The 24,134-nt window shown below is 36.3% G+C and overlaps 1 protein-coding gene and 1 pseudogene across 1 annotated transcript in view; both read left to right on the top strand.

The window, feature by feature from the left end:
- Positions 1-24,134, top strand: part of CTNNA1 (catenin alpha 1) — a 154,114-nt gene that overhangs the window by 89,610 nt on the left and 40,370 nt on the right. Inside the window, exons 8-9 of the mRNA XM_072630419.1 lie at positions 19,955-20,035; positions 21,710-21,862. Of these exons, the coding sequence (XP_072486520.1) occupies positions 19,955-20,035; positions 21,710-21,862 (234 nt within the window). The remainder of the gene's footprint in view (positions 1-19,954; positions 20,036-21,709; positions 21,863-24,134) is intronic.
- On the top strand, positions 5,958-6,427 carry LOC140518347 (gamma-secretase subunit PEN-2 pseudogene; annotated as a pseudogene).

A 24,134-nucleotide genomic window follows, 5' to 3' on the forward strand; every position in this document is an offset into this window, starting at 1 on the left:
ATGAGGGAATTCTCTAACTTTAATCACCCCCTTTTTTGTTTTCCTTTTTAATGCATACCTTTTCAGAGCCATGAACTCTGTCTTATGAAGCCTCAGTGATACTTGTTAACTTAAATTTTCCTCCTTGTGTTAATATGTATGAACTTAGGAGATTCTGTTCCCCTGACCTGGATAACCTTTTTTTTTTTTTTTAAGTTTATTTATTTATTTTTAGTTTTCAACATTCATTTCCACAAAATTTTGAGTTCTAAATTTTCTCCCCATCTCTTTCCTCCTCTACCCCAAAACACTGTGCATTCTGATTACCCCTGCCTCCAGTCTGCCCTCTCTTCTATCACACCCCTCTCTTCCCTTATCCCCATCTTCTCTCTTTTCTTGTAAGGCAAGATAGATTTCTTTACCTCATTACCTGTATTTTTTATTTCCCAGTTGCATACAAAAACAGTTCTCAACATTCATTCCTTAAACTTTGAGTTCCAGCTTCTGTCCCTTCCTCCCTCCCACCCATCCCGACTGAGAAGGGAAGCAATTCAATACAGGCTATAGAGGTGTAGTTATTCAAAAGACTTCCATAATAGTCATGTTGTGTGAGACTAACTGTATTTCCTTCCATTCTATCCCGCCCCCATTTGTTCTATTCTCTCTTTTGACCTTGTCCCTCCTCAAAAGTGTTTATTTCTAATTATTCCCTTCTCCCATTTGCCCTCCCTTCTATTATCCCTCCCACACCCCACTTATCCCCTTCTCCCCTACTTTCCTATAGTGTAAGATAGATTTTCATACCAAATTGAATATGAATGTTATTCTCTTCTTTAACCAAATGTGATGAGAGTAAGCTTCACTTTTCCCCTCTCATTTCCCCCTTTTCCTCTCCATTGAAAAAACTTTGTCTTGCCTCTTTATATTTAAGAGATAATTTGCCCCATTCCATTTCTCCATTTCTCCTCCCAACATATTCCTCTTTCACCCCTTAATTTTATTTTTTTAGATATCATCCCTTCCTATTCAACTCACCCTGTGCTTTCACTGTTTGTATGTGTGTGTGTGTGTGTATAATCCTTCCAACTACCCAGATACTGAGAAAAGTTTCAAAAGTTACAAATATTATCTTTCCATATAGGAATATAAATAGCTCATCTTTAGAAAGTGCCTTATGACTTTTCTTTGCTGTTTACCTTTTCATGCTTCTCTTCATTCTTGTGTTTGAAAGTCAAATTTTCTTTTCAGCTCTGGTCTTTTCATCAAGAATGCTTGAAAGTACTTTATTTCATTGAAAGATCATTGTTTCCCCTTAAGTATTATACTCAGTTTTGCTGGGTAGGTCATTCTTGGTTTTAGTCCTAGTTCCTTTGACTTCTGGAATATCATATTCCACGCCCTTCAATCCTTTAATGTAGAAGCTGCTAGATCTTGTGTTATCCTGATTGTATTTCCACAATACTCAAATTGTTTTTTCTAGCTACTTGGAATATTTTCTCCTTGACCTGGGAACTCTGGAATTATCTATAATATTCCTAGGAGTTTCTCTTTTTGGATCTCTTTTAGGAGGTGGTCAGTGGATTCTTTCAATATTTATTTTATCCTGAGGTTCTAGAATGTCAGGGCAGTTTTCCTTGATAATTTCATGAAAGATAATGTCTAGGCTCTTTTTCTGATCATGGCTTTCAAGTAGTCCTGTAATTTTTAAATTGTCTCTCCTAGATCTATTTTCCAGGTCAGTTGCTTTTCCAATGAGATTTCACATTATCTTCTATTTTTTCATTCTTTTGGTTTTGTTTTGTAATTTCTTGGTTTGTCATAAAGTCATTAGCTTCCACCTGGTCCATTCTAATTTTTAAAGAACTATTTTCTTCAGTGAACTTTTGAACCTCCTTTTCCATTTGGCTAATTCTGCTTTTTAAAGCATTCTTCTCCTCATTGGCTTTTTGGACCTCTTTTGCCAATTGAGTTAGCCTATTTTTAAAGGTGTTATATTCTTCAGCATTTTTTTGGGGTCTCCTTTAGCAAGCTGTTGGCTCACTTTTCATGATTTTTTTGCATCTCTCTCATTTCTCTTCCCAGTTTTTCCTCTACCTCTCTTACTTGATTTTCAAAATCCTTTTTGAGCTCTTCCATGACTGAGACCATTGCATATATTTTTTGGAGGTTTTGGATGCAGAAGCCTTGACTTTTAGGTTTTCCTCTGATGGTAAGCATTGTTCTTCCTCGTCTCAAAGGATGGAAGAAAATACCTGTTCACCAAGAAAGTAGCCTTTTATAGTCTTATTTTTTTTCCCTTTCTTGGGCATTTTCCCAGTCAGTTACTTGACTTCTGAGTCCTTTTTCAAGAGGAGGGTATATTCTGGGGACCTGGAAGTTCTCAGTTCCTCCAAGGTGGCACAATCAAGGGAGAGGAATTTACTCCTCTCCTGGCCTGGCTCTGCTCTGGGAGCTACCACAGGCTTTTCTGCCCAGGATCATTGAAGCTGTCTTTGGAATTTGTGGGTTGAGCAATCTGGGAACCGCTGAACTGCGGGGGATTTTGCCCCCAAGGCCTGCACTCTGAGGGCTTCACTGCACTCTGAACCCAGTATGATTCCTGTCCATCTTCCAGGCTGTCTTGAGCTGGAAATCTCTTTTACCTTGTCATTTTGTGGCTTCTACTGCTCTTGAATTTGTTTAGGGCCATTTTTTACAGGTGTTTTATGGGCTATGGGGGGAGAGCTAGAGTAGGTGCGTTTTTTTTTTTTTTACTTTACCATCTTGGCTCCGCCCCCCAGATAACCTTTTTCAGGGTGCTACCTGTGAAGCCATGCCACCTTTGGTTAGACCCATCTTCTGAGAAGATCTAGAGACCCCCATCTAAAGCAGTAGTACTCAGACTTCATTCAAAGTGTCTTCCTTTCCTTCCACCTGTATCATATTCTTCTATTTGACACTCAACATCAGTTGGAATTCTCTTCCTTCATATCTGTTTTCTTATATTGCCTTTAAAGTACTTCTGCTCTGTCACGTATTAGGTCATTCTCCCAGATAGTCTTTAGAGTAGGAGATGTGGCTTCACTTTCTTACCAGGAAGGAGACCAGCTTTGCACTTTGTACATAAATAGTGGTTAATTGGAACTGGCAGATCACAGTGATAATTCTCTGCAAGTCGATGCAAGATTCTGTTACCTCCATAACTGACAGAAACAGAGCGTTGGTTATTTTTATCGGAGGCAGTCTTCTCTAATTTGGAGCCATTGAGTTTAAAATGCCAGCTCTGCCACTTACCCATGGCACCTTGGGCAAGTCACTTAAACTTCTTATGTTTCAATGTCTTCATTTGTAAAATCAGAAGTTGGATGAAATGGTGAATAAGATCCTTTTTAACTTCATATCTGTAAACTTTTTTCTGCCTTTTTTGATTGACAAATGGCAGATTTCTGGAGGGCCCTCATGCAAACAGATGTTTTCCTCATTTGTACTCTGACAAGGTCTCAAGCAGAAAGAAAAGCTATGTTATTAATATTGGACTTGGAGTAAAAAAAAAACTTGGATGTGAAACTTGCCTTAGACGTTTAGAAGAGCTATGGCCATGGACAACCTCTCTGCCCCTTGGTATCCTCAACTGGATAATATCTTCTTCACAGGATTATTGTAATGGTCAAATGAAATAAGTCATATAAAACACAGTGCTATTTTAAAACTAGCTATAATAATAATACTGATAACACAGAATAATAATTTATTATTTATCTTGTTCACTGATAGATAAATAAAACTCTGGACAAGTCACTATACTGATATGTTTTATCTTTAATGATTTGTGGACCATCGCAGAGGTGAATTAGCTAATTTTGACAGCAGTATAAAACCCTTTTTTGTAACTGATAAGATATGTTTCCAATTTTTATATGAGATGGTATTGACACATAGGTATCCATCACTTCAATCTGTTTCATTCAAATTTTAGTTTGCCTTTAGTGATCAGTGCCACCTGCACTGACTAACTAGCAGTTAGGGTATGAATATTTCTGATTTGTTCTTCTATATCTTGCCACCTTATGGTATCAGAACACAACATCACACAATTTGCCCTGCTGTCTTCGATGTCAAGTAGGTCATCCCAGTATTTTCACATGGGGCCAACTTAGAACCCTATGACACCTCATCTATTTCTTAGATTCATAGAAACAGTCTCATCACACTGATTGGCTTGCTGACCCAGTCACTTGTGTTGCCAGAGCATAATTGGCAGGTATTTTCAAGATTCCTGCAAATCTGCGTCAAAACCACAGCAGCAGCATCAAGTGCCTCGCGTTGCCGCTGTCCATCACTTTGCCTGCTTTTCCTTTACTTTGCTGTTGTTTCCAACCCCTACTGATGCATTACATTATTGTCATTAGAGAGAGGCAATGTGGTGTAGTGCAGAGGTCCTTAACCTTTTCTGTCATGGATCAAACTTTGCCAGTATGAAATCAGTGAGGATTTTTTTCTCAGAATAATGCTTTTTAAGCATAAAACAAAATATATAGGATTACGAAGGAAACCAGTTTTTGGTTTTGTTTGTTTGTTTGGTGTTTGGTTTTTTTTACAAGTTTACAAACCCCAGATTAAGATCCCCTAGTCTTGGTGGTTAGAAAGTCTGTCTAAGGTGGAGTCCTAGTGACCTTCTGAGTGCCCAGACTCATCAGATGACTGACTCATGGGAGTCAGAAGGGTCAAATGTCATTTCAGGTTTAGGGGAAGTAGAGTAGATGGGGGAGGAGCTTACCTCTGCTAATATGCAACCATGACTTATATGGTTTGAAACACTTTAAAGTGATCATAATCATAATATGATATTGTGGACACTAAAAGCATTTATTCTAGAATTGTTTCCTGTTGAGGCAATATGAGCAAAATTTAGTTTTCAGTTTCTCAAAAGACATGGAAGAGTTTAAATGGTTACAAAATTTAAAAGTAGAAAACTATTGTCAACTTATACTCTGAATGATGGTATTTTCATAAAAAAGCAAAGAAACATTCTGTTCAATAGTTTTACTTAATGTAAAAGTCTAAATTGATCATTATAATAGCGTTGCTACCTGTAGGTAATGAAAAGCTTGCCACATTCCTTACTTAACTTACTAAATAAATGGTGATCTTTTTACACTGTATCAGAAACTGCCTGAGGGAGTTTTTCCACCAGGGGAATACTTTATCCCTGCCTCTGGTAGTGTTGGCCCTTAAGCAGTCCCTTTGTGACAGCTGCAGGTTCTAGCAGAACTTTTTCCAAAAGCGTTTGCTGTGTGGCAGCATTAGTTAAGAGTACAGAATGACCCTGGAGCAGAGCAAGGAATTTAAAAAGGTCCCCAGAACCAGCAGCATAGTGATCTATGTGTGGTTTTCTAGGACCTGCTGAGTTCTCTTTTGTGTTAAAACCTGTGTTACTGGGGAAAAGTATGACAGTATCCAAAGTCACTTTGTCTGACTTAATGTCACATATCCCTCTTCATTTCAGTATCAATTATCTATTTAACAAATTGGAGGTCGCCTATAGCAATATAAAATGTTCAGTGTAGGTTAGATGTTCTAAATCTGGACTATATCTCCTTAACCTGTCAGATGGGTTGCATGCTAGTATGGACTTAGAAAAGATGAAAATGTTAAAAAAAAAAAAAATCAAAGCCTTTCACAGTTCTTCACTGTAGTCAGAGATAACTATGTAATAAAGGAAATAGCACACAGAAAGTATGCTTTCTTTTTTTTAGACTTTTTCAGGTATATTTGTAAAAGTGCTACTACCATTAGGCAGACAGGAAACTTTTCTCTATTAATCTAACTTGCCCCTGTTTACTAGATTAGATGAATAACACTAGGGAAAAATATTTTTTTCCAGCCACAAAAATTCACACGAATGTGCACAATCACCAATCTGATTTAATAAGTTATTCAAGCTTTGATTATCTGCCTAGGAAAATGAAAGTTCATCATTCCATTGTATCTTAACTACAAGTGATAGATTAGAAAGGAGATACTTTTTTATAAGAAATTGGAGATTGAGAAAGGAGGAAGGAGAAGCGGCGGCCCTTCCCCGAGACCCAGGATGAACCTGGAGCGGGTGTCCAATGAGGAGCAGCTGGACCTCTGCCAGAAGTACTACCTAGGCGGATTTGCCCTCCTTCCCTTTCTCTGGCTGGTCAATGTTCTGTGGTTCTTCCGAGAGGCCTTCCTGGCCCTTGCCTACGAGGAGCAGGGACAGATCAAAGGCTGTGTCTGGCTCGTGGTGCTGACCTCCTGGATCACCGTCTTCCAGATCAACTGAGCCCTGTGGGGAGCCCTGGGAGACTATCTCTCCTTCACCATCTCTCTGGGGATACCCTGATCAGTCCTCCCCCTACCCCCTGCCATCTCATGACCAAGTCCCTGTCTCTCCCTGCCTTACCTCCAGCACTGGGTCAGTATGGCTTCCAAAAATGAAAAAGATCCAACGTCCTTCATGGCCCCACAGCCTTTTGTTTGGCCAGGCTGGCTCCCCAGAACATGACTAATTTCCCACTTTTCCCTGTAGCCTCCGCTGAGACTCTCAAATAATAAAAAGAGGATATTTCATGGAAAAAAAAAAAGAAAAGAAATTGGAGACATTGACCTTATACATTGAACTACATTGAAGCCTAATGAACTTATCATTTATCATGAATGTAAAAAATTTTGTCCTGTGATCTTTGAGTTCATTCATGATTCCTGTTACCAAATCTTTTAGTTTATCTGGTCTACTGATTGTTTTTAAATAGTCTTCCTTTGGCCAACAGGGAGTCTTTTATTTAAATAAAAAAGGGAAGACCTAACTGTCTTTGTTCATATAAAATCATTTCCAGTCTTGAACCTCCAGTTGTTGAACCTCCTCTATTAAACATCTCAAACTGTATTCCAAAACTGACTCCATTCTTTGCCTCTTAGTTACTGTTGAGGGTACTATCATCCTCTCCCTCACCCCCCACTTCATTTTTCTTTTATGTTCACTCTCTGTTTCTCTCTTCCTCTCCATCCTTATACCTGAATGATTGCAAAACCCTTTTGGCTCATCTCCCTGCTTCAAGTCTCTCTTCTTCGGTCCATCCTGCAGTCAGCTATCAAATTGATCTCCTGAAAACACAAGTCTGACCACATTCAATACATTCTAGTTACTTCCTATTTATTACTTCCAAGATTAATATAAAATCTTCTCATTGTCTTCCAAGCTCTTCATAAGCTGACCCCTTCCTCCCTTTCCAGCCTTCTTAAACTTTATTCCAGGTACTCTACAATCCACTGAATCCATTTCCCTCCTTACTGTTTCTTGTAGTTGACCTTTGGTCTCCCAACTCTGGACAAGCTTAGACCACTTTTCCTTCATCATCTCTGCTTCCTACTTTTGCTGGCTTCCTTCCTGTCTCAGCTAAAGTATCACCTTTTACCAGATGCCTTTCCTAGTCTTCTTTTTTTTTTTTTTTTTACAAAAGTTTTTAGTGATATTTTATGTTTTTTAGATCACCATAGTTATTCCAAATATTCCCCTCTCTCCCAGAGAGCTATCCCTGTACCACATAGTATTTTTTGTAAAAGAGGAAGAAAAAAAGTCAGGACAAGTGATTGATATACTGAAAAAGAGTGAAAACTTGTTCAATGTGTAACATACGGGGACCTCCCACCTTGAAGGACTATGTGAAGAAATACAGGAAGAAATAAAAAAAGTATAATCAGAACGTATTATGTACACTGATAGGATTACACAAAAGATATAGAGGAATACTTTCAGAAATATAAAATAACCCTATAATAATAATCCCAAAATATTAAATAACCCAAAGAAAAGGAAATAGAACTAGTTATAAAGGAACTACCAAAGGAAATAGCTCTTGATCCTGACAGTTTCACAGGAGAATTCAGCAGAACTTTTAAAGAACAGTTAGCATCATACTTCTCAAATTATACTCAAAAATTGAGAAACAAAGAACCCTCCCAACATCCTTTTATTAGACAAATATAGTCTTAAAACCTAAAGCAGGGAAAGATAAAACACAGAAAACTGTAGGCCAGTATCATTAATGAATATTGGACTTAAAATTTTTAAACAAAATTCTATTAGACTATATCAGTTTATCTTTCTTTTTAATAGTTCATCTAAGAAATCATTCATTACATTCAAATGAAATTTATACGAGGGATGTAAGGATGGATCAACATTAGGAAAATAACATAATGAATCATATCAAGAACCACAACATCCAAAACCACATGATCATTTCGATAGATACACAAAAAGCCCTTGACAAAAAAAAACAAAGCAAAACATCATTTATGCTATTGTGGAAGAATAGGTGCACCAGTACATTGTTAGTGGAGCTGTGAATTGGTACGGCCATTTTGGAAAGGAGTTTGGAATTCTGCAAATAAAGTGACCAAAATGTCTATGCCCTTTGAACCAGATACTCCATTACTGGGCTTATACCCCAATACTTTGCCTGTACTTTCTGCATAGTTGTTTACATGCTCTTTCTCAGTAAACTGACAGTATTTGAAAGTGTTTTCCCTTTTTGTTGCCAGTGCTGAGCACAATGCTTAGCACATTGTAGGCACTTAACAGATACTAATAAATTGACTACTTGACTGACAGTGATGTATTGATATGGGTCCTCGGTAAATTCCAAAGAAAATGGGACACTTAAAACAAACCACCACACTTTGGAGTTATGGTATTATTTGCTGTAGCATCTTAATGAGCTAATTTGGTAACATTTTCCATCAGGTAAGTACATAAAATTTTGCCACTTCATGTACAATTTGTAAGATATCTTTTCCTGTGCATCCCCCATGCCAATTCCAGGAAACTCAGGGGTGCACATTGCCCTTTTTCAGGCTTTGATTTACCAGTGTCAACTCTTCTTTCACTCTCTGCCACATTCAAATCTACACCTGGACTTGAGAAGCAATATGGCATAGGATGATATAGGGGAAGCAACAAAGACCTTGAAACTGTGTGACCTTGGACAAGTCTGGGCTCTAGTTTCCTTATGAGTTTGGAGCTCTGTTTTTTTGGTCCTGTGATCTACCTTCCTAATTCATGTTGAAATGTATTTGTTCAAAAACTACCTGAGCAACTACCAAAATGTAATTAAATCACTTGTTTTCATTTTACATTTGTTTTTAAATACAAAAGAGGAAAATGAAAATTAATCAATGGGAATTTGTTGTATAAGAAAAATTTCAAGTTATGTTCAAACTTCAGTACACGTTTAGCACCATTTCTTTTACTTTGTATATAAAATACTTAGTAGGGAATCCATACTACTTAGAATGAAAACAAATTCTCAAATAGAGCCTGATACTCTAAGAAAAACTCATTTATTTTCACTGTACTTATTAAGGCAGGAAGATAGAATAATACATCTTTGTGTTATAAGAAAAGTTGTCTGTTAACCAGAAAATTCAGGTGCTTACTAATCACTATCTTTTGGATGTGATTTTGTTTTTCTTTTTTCCTGGAATTATAACCGAGTTTGAGTTTGACTCCTACCTCCTTTTTGGTACCTAGATGATAATATAACCTTTTGACTATGTGGTGTTGCTTCAGTTATTTTAGTGTAATGAATGAGTGTTAACTATTAAGGAATGATGCTGTTGCTGATACTTAGACATTTGCTTGATGGTGAATATGGTGTTCTATAATGCAGCTGTCCCATCATCTGGATTGCTTATAATTTGATGAAACTTGAAGCTTACTCAGGATATATATCATTGTGTCCTATAGCTACCATGTAATTGGGCATTATTTTTTTTTGTGAGCCATTGAGGGAGTAATACAAAAATAGAGGAGGGATAGAAATGGTCTCTCATAGAGAAAATGATATCTTGGAATTCTTTTCTGGGAACTGTGGAACGTTTGATTTGTGAGAAGATGGCTCAGAAGATAATCAAAGATACCTCCTGAACATTGCTTTCTACGACTGTAAGAAGGGTGAGGGTGGTAGGAGCAGTGTAGATACAGTGTTATTCCCTTGGAGCCTGCTATTTCTGAATTTGAAGAATACAGCCTGGTCATAGGAACATTCTAACTTTATAATTTACTGAGCCTATAGTATTCCACACAATTTCATGACCATAATTATCACCTTTTTGCCTCTTAATTGTTCTGAAGAGGTTTTTTTCATGTTGAGAGCTAGCTACTGTTCCTCCTGGAGGCAGCCCCTGGAGGGCCCCTCTTCTCCCCCTCCCCCCAAAGGGCCCTGCTTTGTTTTAGTGGCTACATTTCTCTGTAAGATGCTCCTTCTATATGATCCTCTCCCCCCAGACCCCAAAAGGTATTTATTAAATGCCCACTTTATGCAAGGTGTTGTGCAAAATACTAGGAATACCAAGACAAAGGCAAAAGGGCCTCTTGTCCTCAAGAAGCTTAAATCTCAATAAGATACAAAATGTACCAAATAGAGTTATATACAAGACAGGTCAAATAAAATTATTAGCCTTTGGGGGAAGAGTAGGTATTTGCCATCGTCCCCCACCCACAAGTGTGAAGCTCAATACCATCCACCTGTTCCACTGTAACTGGGGGAAGAGAATGTGTTTTAATTGCCTCTGAAGCACATTCTGACTCTTTGAGAACAGCCAGTCTTTGTATACTTAACTCTTCTGTATTTATTTTCCTTTTTAATGGCTGATACAATGTGTTTAATTAGATTTTCCTGTTAAATTAATTAGAACTTGTAATCAACCTTTTATTTAACTAAAGCAAGCTTATTGAAACACTGTTATCTTCAGGGTTAAAATACTTATATTCTCTATTTTCCATTCTTTGGATACAAATTAACTTTTAATTCATTGAAGTAAGAATTCTAAGAAGTATTTAGACATTAGAAAAATTCTTCATACCAGTGATGTAAGACTGTTGACAAAAGGCATAAGTGCTGGACATGTCAGAATTTGTGGAGTTCGTAGGCTATTAGGGACATATGGCACAGATACAACACATCTAGTATGATGCCAAAACCTACATGACAAATTTACTTGGGTAAAATAAAATGTCAGTAAGGAGGACCAGAGGAATGTAGCCTCTTGATTGGGCAAGATTTCATCCCGCTCATTGTAGTCAGTGGGAAGAGTGCTAGTTTGGGAGAATATGTATGTATTTAACTGAAGTCCTGTTTCTGGTAGCTATTGAGGCAGCTGCCAGAGTTAGTGGATAGAGTGCTGGGCCTGAAGTCAGTCTAGCCTCAGCCATGTAGTAACTTTGTGATTCTGGGAGTCACTTAATCTCAGCCTTGAAGTTCCCTGTTCTTTAAAATGGGGATAATAAAGCACCTACCTTTGTTTATTGTGAGGATCAAAGGAGATAATAATTGTTAAATGCCTAGCTCAATGTTTGGGGCATAGTAAGTGCTCTGTAAGTGTTAACTATTGCTACCACCACCACCCACTCACCTTTTACTAAGTTTTTAAGCCTCTGTCTCAGTTTCCTCAACTGTAAAATTAAGGGAGTTAGATGACCTAAATCTGTGATACTGTGAAAGCAGAGATGGGTTAGGGGACAGCAGTTCGTTGAGTTTGGCTAGAGCATAGGAAGGAATTCATATGCAGTATGGTTGTTTTAGGCCTAGTTTGAGACCCACCTCCCATCAGTAAGCTTTATGAGGGAAAAGGGCTGGACTTGGTTATTAGGAGGCTTAGGTTCATATCCCAACTCACACCCTTGCTCTTTCAACCTTAAGTTTATTCCTTTGTAAAATGAAGGGATTGGACTAGATATTTTGGGATATCCCTTTCAACTTTAGATTCTTTGCCCATTGTGACCCTCTTTATTTTCTCAGAATTTCCAAAGCTCTTATGCCCCAAACTGACTGTACAGCTCAGAACTGAATTATGTGCTGTTTTGTGCTTTCATCTGTCAGTGAAATAACTACAGCTAGATTGTCAAAATCTTTGGAAGCAGCTATGCCTTAGCTCTTTTCTTTCTTTTTTTTAAAAAAATTCATTTTAGTGTGATTATAAACCTAGATAAAAAAAAAAACCCAGTAAGTTTGCTTTGTCACCTCTTCTGGCCTCTTTTCCATCTTTGTGCTTATAAAGTTTTTTTATTTTGGTTTTGTTTTTTGTTTTTGCTTTTTATTATCATAATTATAGTCAGTGTATGTTTCCGTAGTTATGCTAGTCCTACTTTGCATCATTTCGCTCATAATTTTTCCTGACTCACATGGTTATGGGTAGGTGTACTGAAAATTCCATGTATCATCATCCTAGAATTTATGTAAATCTGTTTTGTATTAGTATTTTGTGAGAATTAATAAGAACAATTTTAGCCACTATTCAATTTGTCCATCCCCCTAACCCCCCAAACTTTTCTCAGTCATCACAAATTTTTGGAGGCTTAACATTCTGAGTTGAACATTGAACATGAGTTCTTGTTTCGCAGCCCAATTTGATTCTTGTGAAGAAACTTGGTATTGATATGCCAGTTGTCAAGTTGTAGGTAACTCCTCTATTAAGAGAAACTTCTGAGCTTATCTACATTTCAATTTGCCTCCTGCCTGCACTTTCAATTGACTTGGGAAAGAGTAACCACTCACTGAGATTGTACTTGAGCAGGAATTTTCTAACATCTACAACAAGTAGTAATCTATTGTTTGAAGGCCTTCAGTAATGCTAAGGTCACTAACAGCAAGTTAAAATCTGCCTTTTTTTTTTTTAGATCACATTTGTGTGTTACAGAATGGGCCTTGCTACTTTGAATGTTAATTATTTATTGTAGAATATCTCTAAAAAGTTGCACATTTAATAACTTGAATTTGGCCTATAAAACAAGTGAATAATAATAAAGAGATCAGAGTTTTATGTTCAATCCATTCACAGAAACTCCCATCCTCCTTTCCCCTTTGGACTTTCTTCTCAGATCAGTTTAAGTTGTATTGGTTGCAGAATAATTTATTAAATGAATTGAAACCCCAAATTTAACATTTGGTCTTCATTTTTATAAGTGATGAGACTTCAATTTAAAAAGCAGTCTGTCTGATATAATATAAAAATTTCAGTAAATAACTGCTACAGAATTGCCCCCCTCCTGATTAATGAGGCATAAACCTCTTTTTCCCATGGTAGCGAGAAAGATAAACTGATTTTTAGGGTGGTTTGAGTAAGACAAGAATGAACAGACTCATGGTGTGGGTGCATCTTAAAGTGTATCTTGTTTTGCGGTTATAATTCACAGGAATATTGCTGTTAAATGTCTAGGTTGCAGTTTCCTTATAACTTGAATTTCTTGATAGAAATTTTCAGTTTGAAAGAAATAAACTTATTGAAATTGAGGGGCTTAGTATCCAGAAAGTCATTTAATGAAGTACACATGCTTTAAGAGATAATCTCTTTAGAGGGTAAGGGTGTTGTCTCTTAATTTCCTCTGTGGGTTGACGTGTGACATTTTTAGCACATAGAAGGTCCGTAATAGTCAGTAACTTGATTTTTTTTAAGATTGATGAACAAGTTTTGTTGTCCAGTTTACAAACCACAAGTACATTCTTCACAATAACTCTTTGGTGTAGGTGCAAACTGTGCAAAAATTAAGCCCATTTTACAGAAGCAGAAACTTGGAAATAAACATAAGCTTGGTGGTCACACAGTAGGTATATATGAAATCAGTGTCTCCTTTGTGAGAATAACATTTGAAGGGCTCCTCGTGACCCCTTTAAAGATTATCTTAATTCAGGAGACATTAATTGGGAAATAATATGGGAAAAGCAGTGTGGATCCAGAGATAGCAATGTCTTCAAAGACAGATTCTGCCTTCAAGGAGCCTAGAGTCTTGGGGAAGGGGGTAATGGGATGCTTCACAGAAAGCAGGGAAGTTGAAGCTTAAAGCAGATAAGGGTTATGAGAGAGTGCATTCTGATGTGCAGCTGAAACTCTATGTGTTGTCTCCCTACAGTACAGAGGGTCTTCTTTGAATCCTCAGCACTTAGTACAGCATTTTGCACATGGTAAGATATCCTTATGCTAATATAGTTAATAGTTTAATAGAGGCAAAAAGGAGCTATTCATGTTAAAAAGAAAAAAGAGTTTAGACTTCTTAGGAAAATTATTTGGACAATTGTATGGAGGATGGTATCAAGAAATAAGAGAGTACAATCAGGGAGCAGAGTTAAAAGTCTAGTATAATTACTCGTGAGAGGTGAAGAGGCCCTGAACAAGGCTGGTGGCCATATGGGTAGAGAGATGGGAATAGATGCCCCTATGGGACCAAATATAATAAGTCTAATATCTCCTCTATATGATAGCCCTTCAAATACTTGAAGACAACTAACATACTCTCCCTGAGTACATACATATAAACACATGTACATGCTAAAATATTGAAAAACATTAATGTCAAGGGAAATGGGAGGGGACAAGTCAAATGCAAGGCATGAGTAGTAGTGTTAGGAGGGAGAGAACAGGATAAGTAAGGGAAATTTCATAATAAGTAAAATAATCTTATATGTTGGAGGAAGGAATATGAAAGGAGAATTAATTAAAAGGAAAAAAAAGTAAAACTGAGTCAGGAGAAAGATAAGGAGAAGGGTTATTACAAAGAAGACTGTGTCATTTGTAAGATGACAGGTAAACTCCGAGGCTCAAAGAATTATTAGAAAACAGAAACCTAAGATATATTTACAGAAAACACAGTTCAAACACTGATACCCACAAAGACTTAAAATCCATTGGAGCAAAATTTATTATGCTGCAACTGAACTCATTGAAAGGATATAAAGAGGTAATCAGGGGAATTAAATTATGCCAAAAGGCACTATTTCAGATAATGAATCAATGTCAGCACTTAATATCATAGTATTAAACATTTGAATGAAAAGTTAGAGGGAGACAGATCCTAAAACTATAATAGTTGGAGACCGTAATATACCTTTTTCAGATCTAGACAAATCCACCAAAAAGATAAACAGTGCAAAAAGCTAAGGATACAAATAAAACATTAGGAAAGTTAGTAAGGATAGATCTCTGATTCATAAATAGAAACAAAAACAATTATTGCACCTTTACAAAAATTGACCACGTTTTAGAACATAAAGAACTTATAAAAAATTGAAAAATAGAAGAACTAAATATATTTATTGATCACAGTGCAATAAAAATTGTTCAGTAAAGTGCTCTTAAAGAAAAAAATTTGAAAGCTGGAATCTAAGTAACATTCTAAAGATCTATAGATCAAAGAATAAATTGAAATTTTCATTAAAGAAAATGACAACAATGAAACAAGATGCCAAAACTTAATGACATATTATAGGTAAAGCAATTTTAAGGCGAAATTAGATCTCTAAGTGAATTTAGAGTAAAGCAGTCTCTGTCCTCAAGAACCTCACAATCCAATGGGGGAAGATAGGACATAAAAAGAAGCTGTGGATGTCCCGAATTCCCTTCAAACTAACAATGCAGTTATAGGAGAATGAACAAGATTCTGCAAGGTGAATTGAGAAGTCCATAGAAAAAGAAGGTATCTCATCTGATTGGGATATTTTCCTAATGGCCAAAGCAGTCATAAAGGTGACCCCAGTGACTCTTCCTGCAATCCTTGCTGCATTAAAGTCTTGGACAGTGAGCAGCCCCTAAGTGGCCTGCCCCCTCTGCAGTCTACAATGACCACTGGGGGACCCCCAGAAAAGCTGAAGCCTTCTTTAGCCACACCTGAGGTGGAAGCCTCCTTTCACAGAAGCACCCAAGTAAAATCTCCAGAAACTCCCAAGAGCTCTGTGGCCAGAAGTCCTGACACTGAATTGCTGGTGCTGGTGAATGATTATGATACAGGATTTGGTTTTGTAAGTCAAAAGCCTGATGAAGAGGACTCTCTAAAAGTGGAAGACTTGCCCCTCAAGCTGACCATTTATTCCAAGGCAGATCTAATAAAAAAAAAAAATGGCAGCAGAGGAACAGAGTAACCATTTTTTTCTGAGGAAATATTAGCTGTGACTTGTACTGAGGAAGTGGCTAAGGACCCCCAGACCCTGAAAGAAACCGAGACTGTTGAATGCAGCCCAAAGTGTGTCCAGATGCCTGCCTTCCCCTGCCCCTCCACCAATGCATATCTTCCATGGATACTAAATAAACTTGTTTCCATCTGCATGAAAATGTAAATTATTTTTTGACCCATTTTAGAATAAGTAACACTCACTTCTGCTCCTTTAGGTCTCACTTTGGAGATGGGATCCTCCCTAGTTTCAAAACTTGTTTCACTGTTCTCCTTTTTATTTTTTCATTGTGTTTTAGTAATTTTAAACATAGAATGTAATTTTAAATAAAGTTTGAATTTGTCTGCTAAAAGAAAATAAAGAAGCTGGAAAGCAAGGGGACAGGATGTTACCTAGCAAGGGGGCCTGATGAAGTCCTGTAGCCAAACTGGGAAAATGATCTGAGGAAGTGAAGGTTTCAGAATTGTTTTCATCTTCCTGGATATCATGAAGTTTAGGAAAGCAGCTGAATAGGAAATAATGTGAATTCACTGGATCCCCTCCTTACATGGTGGACAATATGGGAGGAGTTTTCTAATGTCCACCCTCCAACTTCTCCAATCAGAGAAAGGGATGGGATTGGGGGAGGAAGTTCTGAGTTTCAAAGTTGATTTAAAGGAGCAAGTTGAAGCATGATTAATTTCTGGAGGTCATGAAGTCCAGGAAGTACTCCAGAGAGAGATGATTTCATCAAGCGATGTTACTGCATTTACTTTTCATTTTTTGGTGTGGTATTGTTCCTTCCATTTACATTGCCATGATTACTGTGGATATTTTTTTTATTGTGTTTATTTTATTTTGCATCAGTTCATATAGCTTTTCCTATGTTTTTCACCACACACATTATTTCTTACATCAAAGTACATGTACTACAATTTGTTTATCCAGTTTCAAATTAATGGGCATCTATTTTGTTTTCAATTCTTAGCTGTCACAAAAAGTGTTGCTATAAATTTTTTGGAGTGTTTGAGGACTTTTTTTTTTTTCTTGAGGCTTATGCCTTGGTATAATAAGCCTAGTAATGAAGTCTCTGGTTTGTGGGATATGGACGTTTTGGTCATTTTACTTGTGTAATTTCAAATTGCTTTCCAGAATAGTTGTACCACTTTAGAGCTCCACCAACAATGTATTGGTATGCCTGTGTTTCCACAATCCCTCCAGTATTGATGGATGCCGTTTTTGCCAGACTTCATGTTGTGTAGTGAAACCTTAGGGTTATTTTGATTTGCATTTCTCTTACTATTATTGATTTGGAGCATTTTTTCAAGTTGTGAATACTTTGCACTGTTCATATCCTTTGACCATTTATCAGTTGGGAGATAGACATGTATATGTATATTTTTTTTCTCTCCCTCCCTCTTTCCCTTCCTCTTGGACACCAAACACTTATCAGAGAAATTTGACAAAAAGATTGTTTCCCAATCAACTACTTCCTTTCTTCTATTAGGTGCATTAATGTTGTCTATGCAGAAATTTTTGTTTTATGTAATAATCAAAAGTATCTTTATCTTTTGTAATTGGCTCTATCCCTTGTTTGGTTAAGAATATTTTTCATTCATAGCTGAAAGAGGCATATAATTTATTTCTCTTTTAATTTTTTTATTAGTATATTCTTTAGTATTAAGTTGGCATCAATTTAGCATGTACTGTAAGGTGTGGTATAAGGTGTTGGTCTAGTTGTAATTTCTGCTAAATTGCTTTTCAGTTTTCAATAGGATTTTCCCTGGGTGACCCATGTTTTCTGCTTTATCAAACACTGGGTTATTGAGTTCTCTTGTTTCTGAATTTTGCTTGTCTAGTCTGTTCCATTGATCTGTCTCTCTATTCTTTAACCTGTGTCAGTTGGGTTTTGATAATTCCTTGTTTTAAGGTGTGGAAGTGCTATTCTCCTTTTGTCCTTTTCATCGTTTCCCTTAATATTCTAGATCTTCTGTTTTTCCATATGAATTTTGTTTTATTGTTTTATAAAATATTTCCTTGTTAATTTATTTATGTTGCACTAAAAATGGGATGTCATTGTCATTTATATGACATTGGCACAGCCTAGCTGTGAGCACTGAACATCCTTGTAGCTGTTTAGGTCGCTCTTTCTTGTCATTGTGTTCTCTATACTTTGGAAGGTTGATCCCAGGTATGTTATGCATTGTGTACTTATTTGAAATGGGAAAACTAGATAACAGTCTGGCAGAAATTTATCCTTCATACCACATAATAACTGTGTATGACTTAGATATAAAGTCACATCATTAGAAAATTAAAGGAAGAAGGAAGAAATTCTCTATTGGATCCATAGATAGGGAAAGATTTTATAATTTTAAAAAATAAAGTATCACCCAAAATAAAATTGATAATTTTGATTATGTAAAACTGCAAAGTCTTTTCACAAACAAATGTAATCCAAAAATCAGAAGAGAAATGGGTGCTTGGGAAAATATTTGCTATAAAGGCATCATATAAAAGTAAGTTAATAATTAAATAATAATAATTAAAAATAAGTTAATGTAACTGGGGTTCTGCTTTATATCTAATCAGTCAGACTGGCAAGATTGATAAAATGTTGGAAGAACTGTCGGTGCATTTTTAGTGGAGCTATGAATTGGTCCATCATTCTGGGATGCAGTTTGAATCTATCTACATCACTTCTTGACTTTTATCAAAGAAATGTAAAATAAAAAATTTATGCGTAAAAAAATATTTGTAGCAGCTCACAGTAGCTCACAAATTGGAAACTAGGAGCATATCCTATTGGGGAATGACTAAACAAATTGTGGCATATGAAAATAATGTAATAGTATTGTGCCATGACAAGTTATAAAATAGAAATTTTCAGAGGAAAATGGGGAGAACATTTTATATAATGAAAACACAGTAAAAAAAAATCAAGTTTGAAAGACTTTAGAGCTCTGATTTGCACAATATCAAACCACTAGTCCAAAAGAATTAAAATGAAAATATTTGCTTTATGATAAAGACATGTTTTCAGACATAACTAATGTGGAAATTTGTTTTGCCAGACTGTGTAGATATGTATTGCAGAATTTACTTTTTTTTAAATTCAATAAATTGGAAATTGGGTGTTGGTAATGACAAGTTAATATTTAAAATATCCGTTATGTGAAATTTTATTTTTAATTTAAAAAGACAAGTAAAATTTCTAAACTGGGAGGCAATGGTGTTTTATGGCAATGATATTTTTTACTTGTTTGTTTTATTGTCTAAGATATCTAATGTCTTGATTGATTTATCCCTGAATATAGTTATCTTTAGCTTAACATTAATGCCTTTTGTCCCATTCCTTCTATCTACAGTTATTTTGAAATCCAAGTCTTTATTCTGCTTGGAATAACACCTGGCCAGAGCTCAAATCAGCTTATCCTCTGGAGAAATAATGATTTACATACCTTCTATTTAATAGTGGCTAATGTGTTCTTGTCTTTGTAATACAATTACATTAAGCCTAGTCTAGAACTTTAAAAACATGATGAAAGTGATATTACAAAGCTTTTATATTCTAGCTGCATACTATACCCTATTAACAGCCTGACTGACTCATGGCACTCCTGACTTTTTTAAATTCATTGTTTCCATGCCAAATGCCATCTATCATATCTTGAAAAACTCAAGATCTTGGAGTTCATCAAAATTAGCTCTAATCTTTTCCTTATTTGTAGGACCAAGATAGTTGGTTCATTAATGATGGTAGTGTTACTGGACTTTTAAAGCCAAGTCTTGAGCAAAATCTTCTGTCTTTTCATGTTTTCACAAAACCCTGTGATATCCAATTGTCAGCTGATGTTCTGCCTAAGGAAATATCAGATCTAGATGTTTCTTGTGAACTTAGAGATTTCCCTAAATTTTCCAATTTTAATTTAGAAAACTGTATTATTTTTTCAAAAACTTTACTGGTGTTTATGTCACTATTGACTATTTAATATCCTCTTTCTGTGTAAAATGCAAAAGAAGTAATAGGGTATTTTTTTCTTTTGCAGGCTGGACGTAAAGAAAGAAGTGATGCCCTTAATTCTGCAATAGACAAAATGACAAAAAAGACTAGGGATTTACGAAGACAGGTATGTTAGAGAAAGGCAGTAATATTTTCTTCTTTTGGATCAACCTGATGTTAAATGATTTATTTTTTAAATGTTGATTTTTACAATTTTATAGTTGGGGAAGTATGGATTTTAATATAAAAAAAGACTTTTATTGATAGCTACCAGGGACTGGTAGGTTAATAAATTTCTCTGAGTTTGATGTAGAAAATGTTATCTTAAATGGGTAAAATATAAGTGTAAATGTATTTCCACTTGCTACCCTATCCCTGGGGTGATTGATCTGCTTCTTGCATTCTGGTTCAGAAAATAACCTTGCCCTCACCTCACCTCTTATCCCCAACCCCAATCCAGTACTTGAAAGGAAAGTATACCTCGTTGTATGTACTTTATTTAAATCTTGCTTGGATCCCAGAATTGACAGAGACCGGACCCAAGCTGTTATCATGATTTTCCAAGCTGTTACCACAGATATCTGTGGGATATCTAAGTCACTTTGATCATGGGTCAGTTCATTTCTTCTCCACTGGAGGGGAAAGAGCAGCTGGCTTTCTTGCTAACTTATCCAGTAGGCCTTGGTCTACATAAACACACACACACACACACACGAACTATTCAGTAATTTTCTAGTACCCTTTAGTTCTCCACAAAAAACCTTTTCTGACCATTTTTCACTAATGAGTTTATAAGTGACTAATCAGGCCCCATGAGGATGCAGGCTAATTCTGTCACATTGGGACTAACAGAAAATTAGCTGCAATGTGAAATGGAAGCAACCTCAAATGGGGATAACAGAATTCATTTAAAGTAACTTAATAGCATGTGAGAGGACTCTGAAGAATCTCTTAAATGTAAACCCATTTATGGCAGAGATATTAGTGGCTTACTTTTCCTTTAGCATCTGATCAAAAACTTACCTCTTTTATGTTAAAGAAGACTAACATACATCTGATAGGCTATTTTGAAGTGATACATTTTGATGAAGTTTAACTTGTTCGATTGTTTTGGTCTTGATTTATGACAAGTAATAATAAAATAGCAGCAGTGGTTTTTCGTGCTGGTTGGAGTGCCACTCTGTTACAGAAGACTAGAAAACAAGTGTAAAAAGACTATCACTAAATCTTTTCCATTTCTACCTAATGAAGAAGCTGTGTCAGAGAATGTAATAAAATGTTTGCGTAAACTGGACAAATTGCCAGTTTTCATTTGTTGTTTACTTTTGATAAGTATCACCCCAGTTAGATGAGAAAGCCATAGTTATCTTCTTCCTTTCTTAAGGATAATTTAAAAAAACAACCACATTATATTAAGTGCCTGCCCTTAAGGAGCTCACAGTCTAATTGTGTGATTGTGTAACATTGTACTTATACTCTTTGACATTACCTCAGAAATGTGACGCCATCAAGGGAAAAGATGCAGCCTTGGGACACTAGGATGGCTTGCTAAAATGTGGTCATTCAAGTGCAGTGTTTATGTTTGTTCTGAAATGTGTTTTGCCGCTATGGTTGATTACACCGTGCTTGTTTTGAAATGCTGCCCTTGGTAGTAGTATTTTAAACCTCTTTAAATGAGCAACCTCATTTTTCTTTAGTACAATCAAGCCTACTGTATGTTTCCATTAGATAGAAGCTTTAACAAAAAGTCAATCTACTTTCTGGCAGAAATAAAATTAAATTTTTGAAATTTAATTATTAGCTCCGCAAAGCTGTCATGGACCACGTTTCAGATTCATTCTTGGAAACTAACGTGCCACTTTTGGTATTGATTGAGGCTGCAAAGAATGGAAATGAAAAAGAAGTTAAAGAGTATGCTCAGGTTTTCCGTGAACATGCTAACAAACTAATTGAGGTAAGTAAGCAATGTTTTTCCTCCATGCCATTTCATCAACAAGCTTTTTTTTCCCTAGGGGAAAAGAAAACTGATATGTTTAAAAATGTGTGTGATTTTGTATAAGATAGTAAAGCATCTTTAGTTGTAACTTAATATTTATGATGCAGCACAAATGTCAAATAGTATTTATTTTGTACATGTGTAAATGTAAATGGTTTCTATCGCAGAAGCATACAGTCCGAACTGAGCAGTGGTGCCGAAGAGTGCATAGAAATGACACACTCTTAAAAGTAGTAGTGTAGTAAGTAAATGTATCTTAACCCCTCAGTATTTAGAGATCATATAGTATAATTTTGTTATTGTTCAAATGCTTTCTCCCACTTCTCCAGTATGGATTAGAAGACTACTGAAGACCCTTTCAGTTATAAGCTGATCACATAATCCTTGCTTTGACGTTCTGTAATAATAGTAGTTTATATGGAGACATGAAAAGAAAGGATAGATCCCTTATGAGAGAGATTTTCTGTTTATTAAGGAAATTGTTTATTCATGTTGTAATTTGGAGGCATTAATGTATCAAAAAAGGTAAAAACTGATATTTCATAGGACAGTGTGTCTATGTGTGTGTGTATCTCAAATGCTCTAGAATATGTATCTGGTACATTTAGATCCCTAATCATTATTAGACTAGATAGTAACATGTTTATCTAGATTTAAAATATGAAAATATTTAGTGGGAAACATTAGCAATTACATTATTTATTTTAAACCTGACTTCCAAGAACATTATCAGTCTGACCAGAATTCATTGTGTGCTGAATACAAAGTTCAGTTTTCTAGTCAAATGAACTATTTTGGCTGTTCATGTGAAATATCAATTAAACAACTCTGAAGAAGAGCCAAAACAGGAAATTTCAAGTTCTTTTTGTACCTTCCTTAAGAATACTGCAGTAATGCTTCTCTTATGTGATAGTGGCCATGTGACACAGGGCTTTCTAAAGCAGCATACAAAGACTGATTGCACAACCATAGTGCTCACTCATTCCTCATACACTGGAAATAGCAGTGCCTAAAGCCGCAGATAAAGCACTTTTAGTCCCATAATGTGCCATCATGCAGCGTGGCTTGGTGCTTGGATTAAGTTTCAAGGAGCAGCAGGTCTGCATTTGAGTAATGGAAACAGCACTTTCTGTGCTTGTCACCCTCAAATCGTGGAGTTTGTTTTGCTTTACATCATAGTTAATCAAGTCAGTGTGTCACTTGGACATATTTTTCTATATTTGGGCTTCTTTTCCATCCTAAATTTCACCACCCCAAAAGTTCTTGGTCATGATTAGTTCTATTATCTTAAGTTTGCTGTTCCCCATCGCAGCTCATTTCAACCCTTTCCTCGCTTCTCCCCTCTTCCACTTTATTTAGTAAGCCTTAATCATTGCCTTTTACTGTATGAGACAGAATCACAGGCTGTCATGCCATGTTGCAAACAGTTAAATCACATCAGTGATGTAGATACTTGGGTATATAATTCCATGTGTTCATGAAAAGGGAATGCCTTTTCACAGTGCTGCACACACCTCATTGTCACATCTCTAGGCAAAACCTTCTTCTTCTGGTTAAGTTACGTGACGCTTTGAACTAGCAAGAAGTTCATTTTGAGTAAAGGTGAAATGCTTCACTGTTGTGCACTTACTTTCCTGAATCTTTTTGTCTCCTCCCTTTTTCAGTGTTATATTTATTAGAGCAGGTTTCCATTTTAGGGCCCTCAATAACCACTTAGATTTCAAGGAAATAATTGGCAATTCTCTACATGCCATGCCAAATCAAGGATGATAACTTTTAGTTAACGTAGCAATTCACATTTTATTTTGACCAGAGAATTCTCAGTAATGTAGTCATGGAATAGCTGCACAAGGATATAAAAATCACAACTGCACAGAGATAAGAGACTTAGTTTATTTCTGCTGAGCATATCACCATCCCTCTAATTGCTCAGATGTGCCACCTTGTCCTGTTGTCCTCCCTGCACTGCTTTGCCTTCTATCCAGCTGTAGCTGCTTGTGGAGTCAACTTCAGTTCCCTTTTCTTTATTACGATAGCCACAATGCCAATTTAAGTCTCCATCAACTCTCAGTGGTACCTTGCTTGGTCTCCCTGTGTTCAGGCTTTGCCCTCTCTGATCCTTCTCCACAGAGGTGACAAATTGGTATTTCTACACCATGACCTGAACATCTTAGTCTCCTGCTGTGGAATCTCTAGAGAGGCTCCCTCTTGGCTTCTAGGATAAAATAGG

This window comes from Notamacropus eugenii, chromosome 1 (genome assembly GCF_028372415.1).
Source record: "Notamacropus eugenii isolate mMacEug1 chromosome 1, mMacEug1.pri_v2, whole genome shotgun sequence".
Lineage (NCBI taxonomy): Eukaryota > Metazoa > Chordata > Mammalia > Diprotodontia > Macropodidae > Notamacropus > Notamacropus eugenii.